Here is an 18,551-nt window from a genome sequence, read left to right on the forward strand (position 1 = left end):
ATGACTTTATGACTGATAGCTGGATTTGTAGGTAATGAATGGAAATCCCCGCTGGCCCGCAGAGACGGCTTTCTCACCTCGCCTGTGACTGCTGACAGAGACTATTCCTGAATCCTCTCTTACCCTCTCCATCACTGCCTCATCTCTGATTTCACTTCTCCATTTTCTCCCTCGATCAAAGTGCAAATGAGTAAGAGCTCCGTCAAAGCACACGCTGGTCGACAACAGAATGACACACACTTGCTTTTAAATGACAATATGTCGTTTATTTTCTATATTTTAAAGGTTTATTATTTACAAACAAAATAAACAAAACAAAAAAAAAATCAAAAAGATTTTTTGACAAACACTGTTTGTCTGCATATTGTTGTAAGAAAGTTTACATTTATCTTTCTTTCATCTGTATCAAGTAACCAACTAATAGTTCGTTTTCTCTAAGCCTTGGATTACATGAATGAGCTGAACAATGACCATGTGAGCGGGGTTTAAGAGGACAGAGCAGCTTGATGTAGCCTCTGCCTCTCTCTCCACTGCGCACATCATCAGTAAACATATGAAACCTGTTGTCATCAAAACCAAATCAACATTTGGTTTGTCCTCTCTGGGCATTATTTTCAGTTCTTTTTGCATGTCATATTTTTTTTTTTTTTTTTTTTTTTTTTCCTCAAACCAACAAAACAAACAAAAAGAAATATACAAATATATGTGCTGGTTTGTTGAGAGTCTCTATACTGCTAATATGTAAGCTCATTAGTTTGTGTTTAACGTCACCATTAATGCCCATTCCAGTATGTTAGTTGTGATTGGTATAGTGAAAAAAGCACATAGTTGGGAAGCTCTCCCTCCAAAGGCAAGTATCAAAAACAGCACAAACCAACAGTGCTGCTGTCCATCTCGACTGTGTACTATAGTTCCTATACACTATGGCATATTCACGATTTAAGCGCTCTCCGTTGTAAATAGAACATCTCCCCCCTCCCCTCATTAAAACCTCTTACAGGACCAGGGCAGCACAAACTCTCAGGGATATTGCTCCCTTTCTAATTTCTCATTCAACATCTAACCTAGCTGAAAGAATCTGTACCCTTTTTTATTAGTAAATCAGAAAGTGCAATTTAAAACAAAGACAATGACTTAGAATGTTTTGCTTTGGCCAGTTTCCTTCCACACATCAATATTCCACCTAAACATCAGTGGCTATAGCTACAAAGAAAGGTATAAAGGTTCTCCAAATTTGTACAATGTCTCATCGAGTGTGATATTATTTACCGCAAGTCTAAAGATTGCACTTCTCTTTTAATCTGTACATGACTTCTCCATTAAATATTCTAAACAGCTTTGACTGAGAATGTTAGAAAAAAACCTGCCTCTAGAAGTTCACATTGTAAGTAAAGATACCAATTGGATAAACTGAGACATTTTGGCCGTCATCATCATTGCTTACTCCCTTCCCGTCTAAAAAACACTGAGACATAGAACACATAGAGTATAGTAAGGATGAATGCGCAGTTGTGTGCAGAAGTGCCCCCCCACCCCACCCTCCCCCTCCCCCATACGCACGAGCTCACACTCTTTAACAAAGGATGGAACATGGCTATAGTTTAGGCACAAATACTTAAGAATGTCCATGTGAAAAGTCAATGCTTCTGTTCACACACAGATAACGTCTAGGCAGACAGACAATGAACAAAACATAATCTAACATTACATTTAACGTCAACATTTTTGAGATAGTATCTTTTTAAGTATTTGTGACAGTGCATGCTTTCATGACATCGGTGGGTTGACTGTATTGGTACACTATCGACACAATCTGTAGCGAAGACTTGTAATCTTTTTAAAACAGTGTCTCCGGGGGCTTAGTCGCTCTGAACCGATGGGATATTTGGTGCCATGAAAACTGTGACTCTAAATAAAAATACAGAGTAGAACATATTTGAATAAGAAGACCACAGGAAGTCTTTGAGCACAACGTTGCAGTCAACAGTATGTGCAGAGAAATGACCTGCAAGCCATAATAATGGCTGACTTATTTTAGTAGAGTCATCAAATACTTTAGTTGTGATAGGATTAAAATAGTCAAAATAGCTTTTATCCCTTTTTATAGAGTCACAATATTCTGGTTTGACCTTCCTTCCCTCCAACATCAGTCCAGGCCAGTTTAGAGTGCCTAAGCCCAAATAGTGGATTTACATGAGACAGAAACCTTAATGCAAACCAGCATTTTTTTCCCCCCACACATGCAGCAGCAAAAAAAAGAGAAACCTCTCAGTGAAATTGTCCCCCTGCACACTTGAGTAACTGGATACCTGACATTTTTAACCGAAAACATGTGTTGAAAATGTCGTGCCAGGCTCTTCAACTACAGCAATTGTGATATGACAGCAAACAGTACAGTTTTACTCAAGAAGCACATGAGCAAGCACTAGATATAAATTGTGGTTTTGAAAAAGAAAAGAAAAGAAAAAAAGGTGTAATGAATCAAAAACATGAGCCTCATTTCTTTCCTTAAACAATGCATTTCATAAAATAATCAGTTTGAACTTTTAATATAAACTAGAGAATCATTCTGAAAATGATCCTAAGCAGATTTTGGGGAATGAGGCAATAGAAAAGACGCATTTACTTTCAATAGGACGACTTTGAATTGTAGGTAAATATTGTATACGTTCACTTGATGTGAAATCGAAAACTATAATAGGACTAGGAATAGTATACAGAGGGGGGGGGGGTGTCATAAATGTCCTCCAATCAGGCATTTCTCAGCATCAAGTAGTGCTAGCTATTGCATTAAGGTTTGTTTATCTCTTATGAAACATATGTATTTTGTCACTTAACCTTTGTCGCATATAGATGATATCCAGGTTCCTGATAGAAGTAAGACATTGTTATGATAGAGAATGCACCACACAGTATCTGTAAATACTAGATCTACAAAACTATTTACAGCACACATATAGGTAATCTTTATGTCACAGTCTATTGCATAATGGTGATAATCTTTAGTTTATAAATATTATAAATATACACAGAATTTTTAAGCAACATTACGTAACATCTCAGCCATCTGAAATCAGAAATAGAAAACAATAGCATCCACCCATATCTTTCTCCAAACTCCATTCTCCTTGAAAATAAACAAAGAAAGCAGCATTTCTATTATCTATTCCCTTTGGACCCATAACACTGTCGGGATCGGTATGTGAGCCGCTGTGGGGATATAGTGGTTCAGCAGACTACTTTCGTTGCTGAGGGCAACGTAACACTTTGTTACAGTATTTGTGTTGGTTTCTGAAATGAGGGTTCAGGAAAATCAGTATGAGATTCACTTTGAGTGTGCTTTTTGAGATTATTTGTCAGAGTTGCTTGCATTTATTCCACAGTGGTGCCTAAAGCTGCTTAATCGGAGAAGATAAATTTCCTCTTCCTCAATAGTAAAAAAAAAAAAAAAAAAAAAGGAAAGAAATAGTCATTGTCAGAATCCACAATGCATTCCAGTTTAAAAAAGAAAAAAAAGAAATTAAGAAAACCCCTCATACACTGTATATAATTCTTTATATTTCTCAGAAAGGAAGACTCATGTTTATACTACAGCTTTTAAATTGCCATTGCCAAATATTGTAGTTGGATTTTACACACGCGGTCACATGCACGCACACACACTGACTCTTCCACACATCCATCCATACAAATACATATATATATATATATATATATATATATATATATATATATATATATATATATATATGGTGTGTGTGTGTGTGTAATATGATTAATATGGCGTAAAAGAAAAGGAGAGATGTGTCTGTATAATATACATTCTTAAGTTTAGGGAGACAATGTGTCTAAAATATAATACAAGGGCTTGTATGTACAGGATTTCTATGGGGTTATTTTAGAAGAAAACTGGAGAGAAACAAAAATGCTGAAGTTCCTCATTTTTATCTCTTTTGCTGTATCTCCATTTTTAAAATTCAATTGAAACATATTTAAGTTTAAAAAATCAAAAGGGAAAAATGGGATCATAAATTTGATGCAAAACGCATTTTGTCTTGCTCAGTTTCTGTACTGCTCAGGACAGAATCTCTCCTAGATCCGGGGGATTCCCTGTGCTGGGCTGAGGATGATGATGCTGCTGCTGCTGCTGCCGCCGCCGCTGCTGCCGTGGCTGAGCGAACCGGGGGCAAAGCTCCTGACGACATCTGCCGGAATAAATTGACCCGCTGGGGCACCGTGGTGCGGATGCCACTCTGCAGACTCATTCCCTGGATCGCTGCCGCCGTTGGTGGCACGATGGAGGCCAGAGAGTCTCCTGAGGTTGGGTGCGCTCTGGGCCCCAGAGATGTGTCATGTGGCAGTGATGGTTGGGAGGCCGATAAGTGTCGGACATCTCGACTCAAGCTGCCTGACTGAAGAGCCTGTGTGCTCTTGTGGATGTCTCCCCGTTGAGGTGAGGGGACCTGCTGCTGCTGAGGTGACGGCTGCTGTGTGGCAGAGGTTCCAGCTGCAGTTGACACAGCAGGCTGCTGAGCAAGCTGTTGCTGTGCAGCTAGAGATGGTTGGGCAATGGGCTGCTGGATAAGTGACAGCTGGGAGGCTGTGGGCGAGCCGTACTGGAAGCTCCGGCTGGCCAGAGGGGTCTGCACGGGCGGACTGCACATGGCAGCCGTGAAGGAGCAGGGCGACATGATTGCTCCCTGCTGCTGGAGTGGGGTCTGTGGGTTGATTGAGGAAGAATGCAGGTTGCCATGGGAAACACTGGGAGCAGGGTAAACTCCCTGCGCTGCAGCAGCAGCAGCGGCAGCAGCTGGCAGCATGCGGGCAGCAGAGGCATTGGCAATAGCTGAAGCGCTGTAGGTCAGGGGTACAGAGGACTGCTGAAGCTGATTGGTGCCGAAGGCAGTGGAGAAGGGTGGCTGGGCTGGTGAGTTAATGATGGAGTTTCCTGACATTGGTGTTGAGTTCATCCCGGTGACTGACTGTTTGCGGTCCACCATCATCACCATCTCCCTGTCCTGACGAATAATCTGCTTCAATATCTCGTTCTCCTGTGTGTTGAAAACGCCGGCGTTCAGATCCTTCTGGAACTTCTGCAGCAGCAAAGAGTTCTTCTTCCCTGTTGGGATGCAGTCAGGAGAGGTGAGCACATACAGTCATGGCAAACTTTGGTTGCACTAAACCACAGGAAAAGGACAGGATTCAGGACAGTATTAATAAAGATGCAGCTTGTACATTTCAGTAAGAAGACCTCAGCACATTATAGACACCAAACTTTCAATAGAGAAGATCCATCTTCTCAATTCATAAATTCACTCCATTAATTTCACTTTTAAAAAAAAAAAAAAAAATCTTACAAGCTGCATCTTTTCATGTCCACTAAGGTTTGTCATATTGAATATAAAGTGTGAAGGACATTGAATGGTAATGACTATGGGAAGTATACAGAGGAGTGAAGGACACATAAGGAGACAAAGATTACTTAAAGTGTGACGTGATAGCGGAGACTGTGAGAGTGCTGATGTGGACAATGAAACACAGAAGAATACAGATGAGTTGTACCCACACATCACACGTTACTGGACAGTTTTCAGAAGAAAAGACAAAGAGTCTAAGATCTAAGAATAAATTTAAAGTCACATCCTATTTAAATCACAATGACACCTCGGCTAAAACACATCACAAGGACAGTTAGAATAACCTTTTATAGTTTTGAAACAAGGTTAGATAAAAACAACAAAACAAAACAAACCCACAAGGATCTATTCCTAACAAACTACTGTACCTCACCAGAACTGAGTACAGATGGTAAATGTTAATATATATTAAATAAAACTAAGCTGTACACATTTTACCACAGAATGTGATTATTTATTATCTTTATCATTGAAATTTGAGGAGATTAGCATTTATGTAAGAAAAGTGTTCACCAATTTGTCTGCAGAATTCTATAATAATAAATATAATAATGATAATAATAATAATACATTGCTGTCTTAATGTAGTAAACACATTGGTTTTGCTTCAGTTGTGCACTATAAAGGGCGTTTAAAGCCCAGAGGCCTGGAAGTCTTCACCAGCCTGTCATAAGTCATGAACCGTGATAATAAATAAATGCTTGACAGATGGCTTCTTTAAACACCAACCACTTTTTTGGCTTTGGGAGTTTGGGAGCAAAACTGTGGTAAAATGCTAAGTGGTACTAAAGGCACGAAAGACATCCTAAAACCGCTTTTTTAAATTTATTATTGTTCGATGAGGGAACTGCCACATTTGCCAGTAGTGATAATAATAAAGATCCATTTAACATCTTCACTTTGAATGACTGTGTCCAAATTTATTTAGAAGACGCGTTTCCTGTAATTACTGTCGACCTTGTGTATCGACAGGCTGTGAAGCATTATTTCTCGGTAAAGAAGACAGAGTGAACTTCCAGTGTGCTGAAGGCTTTAGCCACAGTCACTCAATCATTAAGGCCTGTCCTTGAGGACAGGAAATTTCTCCTCAAGGCTGCAGAGGAGCCGTGCATTCAGCGGCTGAAAAATAGTTTGATGTTGCTTTTTGTCACAGACAATTTCTTCGAATCGAGTTTTCCATTTTGACGTTCACTTTTACTGCAGCAGTCACTACAGGGTCGGGTAGTAAAGACCTAAAACTAGCACCACGTAAGACTACTGTTAACTTACAAGGCCTCTTTCATTGCACTTTTGAAGGTGACAGGGTTAAACTCTGTAGATTGGAAGGACAACACATTTATTTATTTTTTCCCCAAACAGAACCTGTGAGGATGTGAACTCTTGCTGGTTTGATGGCAATTTCTGAGTACATCACCAAGGTAGTTACACAGAAGGTTTTCGTTGGGTTCAGGGCAACAGGCGCCAGTCAGTGTGTGAATTTTAATCATTTTTGTAAGTGTATAATTGTCATTCACTTTAATGTGTTTAGTTAATTTAAATCAGAATCAAACAGAAGAAATAACAGCTCATACGAATTGCACTGTTACAGGCTCTCAGTGATGTTGCCCTTCTAGATTCTTCTCTGGCCTCTTCTTATTTCTGTCCTCTGCTAATCTCTCTGTGTCTGATAAATAGACACTTATCAAAGAATTTATCTTTAACTTTAAGGGCTATAGGCACACTTACATTTAAGTTATTCTAAGCAGTAGTTATTATATCTAGTTATTTTGAGCAAATAGCACATTGCATCTTCTCCTATAAAGTTGTTATACGTTCCCCCCCCCCTGCTTGATGGACATAGTTTTTCTGTCAGAAAATGCCTGTGAATGCCTCTTGTGCATTGGTAAAATGTATAGGTATAGGAGCTGTAAAAATTCAGTTCACTTTCAAACGATGTTCAACAGCCCAAACAAAAGTGAAGTACCTCACAGACTATCTAACCAACTGCCAGGCGGGAAATATTTTAGTACCACTTAAACTACATCACAGTAAATGTGAGAGATCCCCTCTGAAATATGTACACACACCTCCTGTAACAAGAGTTTAACTTGGGTCCTGATACACACCTTTTTCTTGTATAATTACTGCCCTGTTCTGACCACTACATTGAACTTACCCCTCACTTTTTTTTTACAGTGCAAAAAAAACTTGTAATGGAGTGCCTCAGGGCTGATGTATTTTTGTAGGCCAACCCAGATTTTAGCATCACCCTGGTTCCCTCGACAAAAAGCCAATGGGCTCTTTTTTTCTTTTTAAGCCTATATACAATCAGCAGTAGTAAAAAGCTACCTCTGTAGTCTCATTTAGCCACTTGTTAGCAACCACCTATTTTTAAGACATAAAAGCTTAATGAAACTGATGTATTATATGTCGTAGAATAAAACATGAAAACATCTTGAGCTGGTGTTAACCACAGACGTTATATCACTCACCTAACCAAAAACCCATTCAAAACACCCATAGACTTTGGGACGAAGGAACCAGAAGTGCTAAAATGTTAAATCATTTCCAAGTGTTAGAACTCATTCCTGTGGCACTCTATTGAGTGAGAGGCAAATACACATTTTGAACTTTTCAAAACCTGATTTACACTGTTATTTTCTGCGCAAATTATTCTGGACTGCTTTACCAGTGTATGCCAGTGGTCAGAACATAAAATAACTGATCTATAAATTTTGGAGGGAAATCTGACTTAAAAAAAAAAAAAAACAAGAAAAAAAAAAAATGAAAACAAACAAACAAAAACATGAACACAATGTAAACGCCACTCATGGGTAAAGAAATGTTTGTTTTTTAGATACAAAACTTATATTCTATTGAAATAAAAATCGATCAGATATGGGTTGAATCAGCATTTGGAAATAATACAATTACAGCACTGTATTATTAATTTGTTTTTCCTGGCACAATAGAACCAGTGAGATTAGTTCAATATACAAAATTCACCCATCAATATGATTTAAAAAAAAAAAAATACAGTAATTAACCCATATCTGAAAAAAAAATCTTGTGAAACAGCCTGAAAGCCAAACAAACACACCAAACAAATAAAAAATCAAATCACAAATATCATAATGTTAACAAGCATCATATATAAATAATGAAGGCTGATCAAAACAAAAAAGACACATTTTGAGATGCATTCAAGGCTTCACAAAGAAAGTACACAATTTTCATTTTGACTCATAATGCAGTTTGATATATCATTCACCAATAATCTGTAATTCATTTTAATTTTACAAATCACTTTAGGATATGATTTCAGTTTATTCTTGTTGAGGCTTATTTACTACACCAGCACAAAAGAAGCTTTTAGAGAGGACAACTGGTGTAAATGTGTGTGAAAAAAATTATTCTTAATTGATTTACATAAACTTTTTCCCTCCACATATGTTCAACATGACATCACTGTAACTGTGTCTAAATACAGTCAAAGCCAAAAAATTAGTGACTTTTTTTCTGATTAATGTCAGTAGTGTCATTATTGTCTTTTCCCAAATAATTTACAGAAAACACAGAAAAGAGTGAATTTATATTTCATGTCAGACAATCAGAAACAAATATATTTTTTTTTTCTATTGGTGAAAACATGAATAAAAATGAAATGGGATTTCTGCATGTAACGGAGACTGTATGTGGCATTGCATTAGTAAAGTCTTTACTAATCTGCAGACATGGTTTCATTTGTGAATACACTTTGAACAAAGGATTCAAAGATTGAAATAAAAATGTCACACCAATAGAGCTGAGCATGTGTTCACAATCCAGCTGTGAAAAAATCAGTTCCAAAATAAACATGGCATGTGACACTGAATGAGAACTCTTTGTTTCCTTGATTGTCTTAGTTGTCGACATTTTGAATGTGTCCATCAAAACATCTGCAGGACTAGTGTGGGTGACTTGAGGTATGTGTCACTGATGCAGGAATTAAACAGTTAATGTAACCTTCAGCAAGAGGTCAAACTCCTGGAGGATGACTTTGAGACCGGATCCATTTAGCAAGCCTCTATAGGTCAGTTTGTCCCTGTTCGAATACTGGAATTGGAATAAAGTGTTTACCTGATGCCTACTCGTCGGCCAGGACACTCTTGAAAACGAGATGTGCTCGTCTCAAGACGGACTCCTGGTCAAATAATTTTTAGATAGATAAAAGATAATGTCAAATGTGCAACACGTTATTGGTTTCAAAGCATGGTTACTTTTTTTTCTTTCCTTTTTAGAGCAAGACAAGCATGTAACCAAATGCAGTTCATATATAGAAACGATACAACCAGCACGGATCATGACAAGTATCTTCCCTCGTATGAGACAAAACCCCCTTCATGGTTAGTCTGAAAGGATGGATCCAATCTATGTCACTCTGAGAGGTGTCAGTCAGAGTGAACAGCTATGGTGAAAAGCTAACTCAGCTGGTAGCTCTCATAAAAAGGGCAAATGTAGATTAGGACTGTTGAGGTCAAAGGGCAAACGGTATGTTGCGAAGGACAAATTCATACACTTCACTACAGGGCAAATACAGATCATGTGTCTTTTATTTTTTTTAAAGATATTATGTTAGTCCAAAAATATGCAACCTTGTCTCCTGTGAATTATGTTCATAGGCAGATAATTTCATTGTCATTCAGTTCCAATGCAAGAAGTTGTGTGGCATTTGTAGAACACGGGGAACAGTTGGTGTTGAGATCTGGTTGAATGGAAGAATGAAGCCAGTGTTCCATATTAAACTAGAAATTAGTGAATTTGTAAACTGCAGGTTTAGTTCTCTTTTGTCTAACACTAACCGAACCATAACCAAGGCTTAGTTGGCATGAGCAGATATTGTAAACAAACTGACGTGGTTAGTGTGAATTTTGGTGCGAACATTTTGAAATGTGTTGTCAGATATTTTCATATAATCCCGTCTTCAAGGCTACGTGATGTCCCCCCGAAAACCTCTTTGCATATGATCGTAATTCTGAGGAGAAAAGGCTGCCTCAACACTGACACACGTCTGCTGTTGGGATTCTGATTGACTTGGAGAGGTCTTGTTCCAAATCTTTTGTTCACTGCTTGTTGCTGACTTGCCTGACACTGCAGTTATTTCAATGTTGAGTCAACACTTGGGTTGCAAAGCAATTCAATACTGACGTGCCTGTGTCAGGCAAAATAAAACACAAATACAAAGCCATGACAAAGGAGGAAAAAAAACAACAATAACAGATAGAAAAGTAGATACAGACTGAAAGCTTAACCACTGATATGAGACAACATTGGCACACTGTCATTATGCAGATTCAACTTTAGTTTCCTATACAGGTGATGTTATTGTTTTGTAGTTAATATAGTACGGAACCAAATGAAATACCTAAACATTATGTGCTCTAGCGTTATTGCCAGGCACAAACGTTTGTGAACAAGAAGGTGCTGATAAGTTGTGGCTAATTTATATGTTTAGCAGCCATATAAGCTAATGATATGAACCATGAATCATTTTTGAAGTGGCTCATTTAATGAATTTGATATCTGTCTGCACGAGGAATAAAAATTAGGTGAAATTCATTATAGATTTTTGTTTCTGTATTACAACCGAGGAATAAATAATAGGAATAAAAAAGAAATAAATAGAATAATTATATTAAAGATGATACACTTGATATAATGATCTGGATAATATAACTATGCATGAGAACGCATCCTCCTGACTTTTTTCTATGTTGGTGTTTTGCCAACTCGGTCTGAGTGATCTGTCGAATAAAGGAGGGGATTTTTGTTTGCAAGTTGTCAGAGGCGCAGGTGCACAGGTCGGACTTCTCAGAATATTTCATAGCACGCCGCATTAGGGGTCGCCACATACTTTGCGGCATTCTGTTACCGCCTTATTCAAAGCATACAATAGCTGAGCTGCAAAGAAAGACTAACTGACTACGTGCTATTCACAGGTTGTTCATACGATACAGTGCGCCTTGAATCTCGACCTGCCTCTTTCAGGTTCAGGAGAATTGTCATTTTATTTCCTGATTAAACGGGTTGAGAAGACTGACTGACTGACTGACTGACTGACTGACTGACTGACTGACTGACTGACTGAATAAATAACTACAGTATCTGAGACAAAGTGTGAAAACAATCATCATTATGTTCACACTTGCAGTATATTCACTAAATACTTTTTACTACTTGAGTGTGACTCTGACGCATGAAATGCAGGAGCAACAGTGGCCTGAATTTACTCTCTGTGAAAAATGCCGAATTATTATTGTCAAGTTATTTATAAATAAAAGGGTTATAAAAAGGAGAACATTATCATTTCAAAAAGATACATGTTTATAATGAAGCAAAATATAAGCAAAGACAGAGACATACAGTACGTGCTACTTCTTCTCATGTTATTAAATAATCTTCTACATGTTTAATTTATCAGTGTGTCAGCTCCAATCAAAGTATCAGACCGAACACATCTACAGAGAGGAGAGGACCAATTATGCAACCAATTATTGCCCTGTTTGTGTTACATACATGTGCCCCTTTTTAAACGTAACAAATAAATGTGTGACTTATCACTTATTTCAACTATAATCTGTCATGGCCAAGTGCTTCTATAAATGTTGATCTCTCAGACAGTGAGAATCAGGAAGTACTGTTGATGATGTGGGTATAGCTGGGTCCTGCCTCCTGTTTGCAAACTGGGCTGGACCTGGTGGATGTGGGAATATCTCCCTGATGTCACCTGGCCCTGCTCTTTGTTTCTTTTTATGGGAGTTTGTGTCTGGTTGATTTTTTTTGACATCTCTTATACGGGGTGGGGTGCTGCTCATACCCAGGAGTGCAGATGAGTGGAAAGAGGGCCAGACACACATGCATGTGAGGTTAGCTTCCATCCACTCGCTGGCATCCAGTGGGGGGGTCAACACCAAACCAACGAGGGGGCGACCTGACTCCCTCCCGGACAGCTACATGCACTGCCTTCCAGTTAATCCAACCACAAAACGCTACTTGGTTCTTTAGAAGGATTAATGCTGGTTACAACAACTTTTTCTTTTTTTTTTTTCTTTTTTTTTTTAAATGTTATTTAAGACAAAAAAGAGACGGAAGTAAGAAATAAAACAGATAGCATACAGGTCATGCAGCACAAGATGGCAGACACAATGCTTTTATGAAGAAAGAAGGCAAACGAATACTGATTAAAGACAAGACAACAAGGCACGATGACAGGCAAGAGATTCGACCAATCAACATTAGATGTAGGCAGGTCTTACCAATGCGGTCCAATCGGTCAATGGCGACAGTTTCAAAAGCACGTCGCATCATGGGGTACTCTTCCAGCACCTCATTGAAATGGTCAACAGAGAGAGAGAAGAGTCGGCAGTAGGTGTCTGCACGCACGCTCGCTGTTCGTCTGCCCTTGGTGAGCAGACAGATCTCTGTGTGGCAGGAGCACAAAGAGAAACAAAGAGTGAGAGTTAGACACATGAAGAGACAGTAACCGACCGTTAGTGGAGACTGCAGAGGGTCACAAAGGAAATCATCCCAGTAATTACAGTACAGATTACCATATAGATGAACCTTGAGCGGGAAAAGGTACAGAAGCAGAAGCATAATGTGAATGTAAATAAAATGTGAAGCCCATCAGCGCTGCTGTCACTTGCATTAAACTAAGATAATTCATCATCCTGCAGAGAGCTAATGGTCCCATAATATGATACAGTAGTCAGCTTTACAAAAACAACCCTGTCAGGCATCACCGCATCACTACATCAGTTCTCGAATGCAACGTATAACGAAACTGGGGGTATGGTTACATAGCATTCCTGCACTCCTCCTCAGTCACTGTGCCCATAACATACACAAATGTAGAGGAGATAATAATAATATGATTAAAAAATCTAGAATAAAATGTACAAGAAGTACTACACTTGAGTTATAGCTCCTGTTCAGCCACCAACACACTCAGCCTCCACCCACGTTTGCACTTCTGTCCAATCTACAGCAGAACTTCCATCTTAATTAAATCTTTAAATGTTAACTTGTGGTGCGATCTTTCTTGGCTATGACACGGGCTGTCATGAAAATAGAGCACAGACTGTGCAGGATGTGAGAGCAACACTCTCAATCTGTGGGTGTGAATAAGGTGTGAGTGCTGTTATAATGGAAAAGCTCCCTCTAAGTGGTACCTCTCTTAACACAAGAAGACACACCGAGGAAAAAAGAGAGACGGAGAGAAAGAAAAACATGTGTCTTGTTAAATGTAATTTCACAAAGGGGCAGAAATAAGATAGAAAGATGGACAGTGAGCGGTTGTTCTGTGTTGGTGAAAATCAAACTGTACTCCCAGTATGCGCGCATGACATCCTGTGTGGCCACATCAAGAGGTAAATGCATCGCATGGCAGTGAGCGGCCGGTGGTTAGGGGCTGCAGAGGCTAAATTGGCTGAGTGGGTGAGCTGAAAACAACAAATGACTGCATGCCATGGCACTGAATCTGGACTGGTGCCATGTACAGTTTTGAAGCGTTTTATAGTTAAAATGAACTTCTTCTCCCTCAAGCACCAGAGGCTTCTAATTACTGTTTTGCCATTTCAGTTCATATTGAAAACTGTTCCCTAATACAGACGTACCCAGCACAATTAGATTATTAGTTAGAACGCAGTGCCGAGGTAAGCTACTGTGTTGAATTTGCAGTTCTCTCTGGATCTAATTGTAACTGACAAGTAGAACCAGTGTAAACTGAAATCCCTGCAGAGGTTGTTAGGATGCTGCACAATGTGGAAAACAAAGATTTCAGCGTTCAGGAAAATATGCTTATTAGCTTTTCTTGTGGAGACTTAGATGAGAATATTAATACAATTCTCTGTATCTTAAATATAAAATTAAAGCCAGGAAAGCTAGCTAAGCTAAGCTAACTATATATTTCTAGCTCTGTATTTGGCGTCCGGACAGATCGACAGTATCTATCTTCTCTGAAGAAAAAGTGAACAATTTGTTGAACTTTGGAAAACTCAGCAGGAGAGACATTTTCTGGGAATAATGGAAATCCAAATGCAGGTCTCTGCGTCTGTGGTCGAACATATTTTTTTACTCAGAGCCTATTTATTATCTCTGCTGTGATTGTGTTGTCAGGTAGCCACACCAACCCATAACTGATTTTTAACCAGCAGCAGAATAGTGGCGTTAGTGGCTGTGTTTTTAGACGGTGTTTACATCTGTATATTCATATCCATGTATGGAGGCATCGTAGATCATTTAAGACTTTGCCTACTTTACCGTTCTCCCCATCGTTACGTGACCAAATTGACAGGATTTCAGTCTGGGAATGGACCGACATTTACAGCTCTCTCTCAGGGGAACATTAGCACTGTCACCTGGAAGACCTTTGTGTGTAGGTGTGTATTTCAAGGTGTGTTGGTGTGGGTGTAAGGCAAGGCCCTGTTAACACTTCACATGATGCGGTTTGACACGTGTCTGTTGCCTTGTCACGAAGCATTACCGCTGACCCCAGGAGCTTTGCAGATAATATTCAATCACTTCATGTGTCATAGACTCTCATGGCAACCAGCTCCCCTTCCCCTTCCCCCCTCCATGACTGGGATGAGCAGTCCCATATGAGTAAGACATTCAAGCCCAATAGGGACTTTCATACGCTGTCTGTCATTGTCCTAGCATTATACTCTCTTAGTCCCTGGGCCTCAGAGTGACTTCACTGTGGAGCTGTGGTACCAGTATGTAATCCTATTCACGGAGGGAGGCCCAGGAGTCATCGCTCTGATACCTTTTTGGTATGCAGGTGTGGCATTGACCATGGTCGGAGGTGCTTTGTGACCTACTGTCCTCATAGATGTCCTGCTCATTACTATGCTAATAGTTTCCTGTTCCTGGGCTCTGGTTTTGTGACTCGCCCTCCCTTCCTCCCTCTCTGTCTCAGTCCCCTTCACTGATTTCTCATTCTGGCCTTGGTTTGGCCTGGTTGTAAGGGGAGTGTGAATCATCAGAAGAAAAGGGGGAAGAGTGGGGTGCCCGGCACAGCCAGCTGCTCCCAACTCAGGGCACATCTACAAATGCCGTACAAACGGGTAGAAATTCCAGCTGGGCAGAAGACAACAGCAGGTGGCCAGGCACCGACAGAACACAGCAAAATGAGCAGCGCATCCTTTATTATTTGGACAGATACAACATATCTCTTAATTAAAAGATTAAACTGTTCATTAAATGGGGACATGTACTGTATGTTCTCCATGATTTTAGATGCTGATATGATCCTCCGCTGTAAACTCTACTTGCTCTATTAATTGCCCTTATGAACTCTTTAGTATTCGGCTAAATCAATAAGGACAGAGCTGTTATCTGGGAATCTGCACTGAATGAGAACACACCAATCAGCAAACATACACACATTTAAAAAAAAAAAAAATTCTAGTTCTGTGGTATAACCTTCAAAATGTTTTAGATAAAGCTCAAAAACAGATAATCCAAAAATCCCTGAAAAGCAGTAACCGTCTGGCCACCTCAACACATTTCCTGGATTTCTAAATTTGGTCCCTAGAGGTCAGTTTTCAGCTGAGCAGTTCATTGAGACTCCCGTTAGTGAATAGTCGAGCACTTTAGCTCCTGCAGGAAGCCTAGCAGTATGCCCATTCGCTCTACATGCCTCCATTATACTCCAGTCTAAAGATGAAACGATTGCTCAGTGAATCAGTTAGTCATTCAGCTGGCAACTATTTAATAATCACTTAATCGTTTGAGTCAAAACTGCAAACATTTGTTGTTTACAGCTTCTAAAATATGAGGATTTTCTGCTTTAAATTATTGTATAAGATAGTAAGTTAATGTGCATTTTTACACTATTGTTTAGACAATACAGCTTGAGATGTCTGCTAGGGTTTGGGGAAAAGTGAAAGGCATATTTCACTATATTCAGACATTTTTTGGTCAAAACACTGCATCATTTCATCAAGAAAATCATCCACATGTTAATCAATAAAGAAAATAACAGTTGGTTGAAGCTTTACTCCCCTTAATTAGAAGTTAGAGGCACCAGAAAGGCCGTCAGGAGATACATAAGAAGTTTAAGCTTCGTAAAGGGATTAATCTTTCCTGTATTTACACTGTCAAAAGTGTTAATCGACAGTGTGGTTATTACAGAAGAGAAAGTTGACTCTCTGTTAGTCGAGCTTCAAACTATCAAAACTCAGAATTACTCACCACTGACTTCCAATATTACTTTTCCTCCTCTAAATGGAAACGATAGCCAGTTAAACTGCTGCTGGTTTCTTTTCTTTTTCATCTCAAACTGTTTGATAAATGCGCCCACACTCCCTGCCAGTAAGATCCATTTGTCAGAGCCTCATTGGCCGAAGGTTTTATCCAGACAATGATTCTTTAGCAGAATATCTCTGAGCTACAGACCAGAGGATGAATTGTTTGAATGAGATGTACTGCTGCACTGCAACTGCCACATATCTCACTGTATGACATGTCCACTCTATGCTGAATTTAAGATGCCCTGGGTCCTCTGTTAGTCCCATATTTAAAGCAAGTAGCTCTACAAACTGAGTGGCGTGATGTGAGGGTGTATGACAGCAATCTTGTGGTTTGAACAAGCATGGAAAGAAAAAAAAAAAAAGATGAATCGTTTCTTTTTCTTGATTCACTGTCTTCCTTGGCTCGCCTGTTAGACATGAACTGCATGCAGCAGACACACCAAAGTGAAGGTATTCTTAGATTCCTCAGTCTCCCTCCATAGTGGGGATGAACTCATGAGATAAAATATGCAAAAGCCTCTAAAATAGGAAACTTTGCTTTGCCTTCACACAGACACGACAATGTCTGCCTGCGGATTTTGTCCGAGTAAACAACGTGCAATGAAATTACATTTGACATTTTAAAAATTAATGATATCCATAATGTTTCGGAGACAGAATGGGACCCGTGCTAAGAAGAAAGAGAGAGGAAGATGGAGAACAGCAGAGAACAGAATGAGGGAATATCTTCTGACTTTACACAATGTGAACATCTACAGTAGCTGCTCTTGTTATTGCCAAGTATATGCAGCGGGAACGTGTGGAGGGGGAGCAGACTTCATGCATGTATATGAGTGTGTGTGTGTGTGTGTGTGTGTGTGTGTGTGTGTGTGTGTGTGTGTGTGTGTGTGTGAGGGTAAGAGTGGGGGAGGAACCTCTGTGTGTCCTAAGGGATGCCTGATCTATGCCTTGGCCTCCTCCAACAACCAGATGAGAGGTTATGTAACTGCGGAAGCTGACTAATGTCCAACACTGGTTAATGAGAATCTACATCTACAATAACTTAACTTCAAACAGCATCAAACGCAAGACCTCAGGCTAGACTCATGTCTCAATATATAACTGTATGAACATACTTTCGGAATGTGTGTGTGGCTGAGATTGCAGTGCTCTTGCACGGCAGCAGAAACCCTTAATTCATGATTTGCATTTTGAAAATGAATCAAAGGCAAAAACAAAAATCAATCAAAACTTCATTTCATTTCAGATTGTTGCATATTTGTTCTTACCTCCAAAATATGATCCATCAGTCAGCTTCATCTCCTTATTGAACTTGGTAATGACGCTTGCAACACCGTGTTGAATGAAGTACATCTTCTTCCCGACTGTGCCTTCTCGGATGATGTAGTCGTTGGGTTGAAAGACCTCAAACTTCAACTTGCTCAGCATCCCCGTCACAAAGTTGGGGTCCGCATTGGCAAACAGAGGCATGGTGGCCACAAGCTTACGGCAATTGAAGTTGACAATTTCCTAGTAGAAGGGTAAAAAAAAAAAAAGGAAACGGGTGAGATCTTAATAACTCTTTTATTTCCACCTACAACATGAGAAATGAACATCAGTGAGGTACTCAGACACAAAATGCCACCACAAATCCTTCATCTCTGCTGCTGTTATCTGCAAGCATAAATGAATTGGATGCATATTACTGCTTTATCCCTAATACTTCTAAAGCACTTCCCATCACTCCTGAGAAGAAACTTTTTGGCACACGAGTCAGATCCTGATGAGTTTGCCCTCTGGTGCCGGCTGCAGGCCATCTCTCTGGTCTCATCCTGTCCCCTCAGACCCAGCAGGAGATTAGGAGCTTGTTGTCTGTTTACCC

General features: G+C 39.6%; 1 protein-coding gene across 1 annotated transcript in view; it reads right to left on the reverse strand.

Annotated features, from left to right (window-relative positions):
- Positions 1 to 244: 244 nt before the first annotated feature.
- LOC130186340 (potassium/sodium hyperpolarization-activated cyclic nucleotide-gated channel 1) overlaps positions 245 to 18,551 on the reverse strand; it is a 68,032-nt gene continuing 49,725 nt past the window's right edge. The window contains exons 6-8 of the mRNA XM_056403396.1: positions 17,959 to 18,199; positions 12,692 to 12,856; positions 245 to 5,119 (exon numbers count right to left, since the gene is read on the reverse strand). Of these exons, the coding sequence (XP_056259371.1) occupies positions 4,026 to 5,119; positions 12,692 to 12,856; positions 17,959 to 18,199 (1,500 nt within the window). The 3' untranslated portion in view covers positions 245 to 4,025. The remainder of the gene's footprint in view (positions 5,120 to 12,691; positions 12,857 to 17,958; positions 18,200 to 18,551) is intronic.

This window comes from Seriola aureovittata, chromosome 18, assembly GCF_021018895.1.
Source record: "Seriola aureovittata isolate HTS-2021-v1 ecotype China chromosome 18, ASM2101889v1, whole genome shotgun sequence".
NCBI classification, from domain to species: domain Eukaryota; kingdom Metazoa; phylum Chordata; class Actinopteri; order Carangiformes; family Carangidae; genus Seriola; species Seriola aureovittata.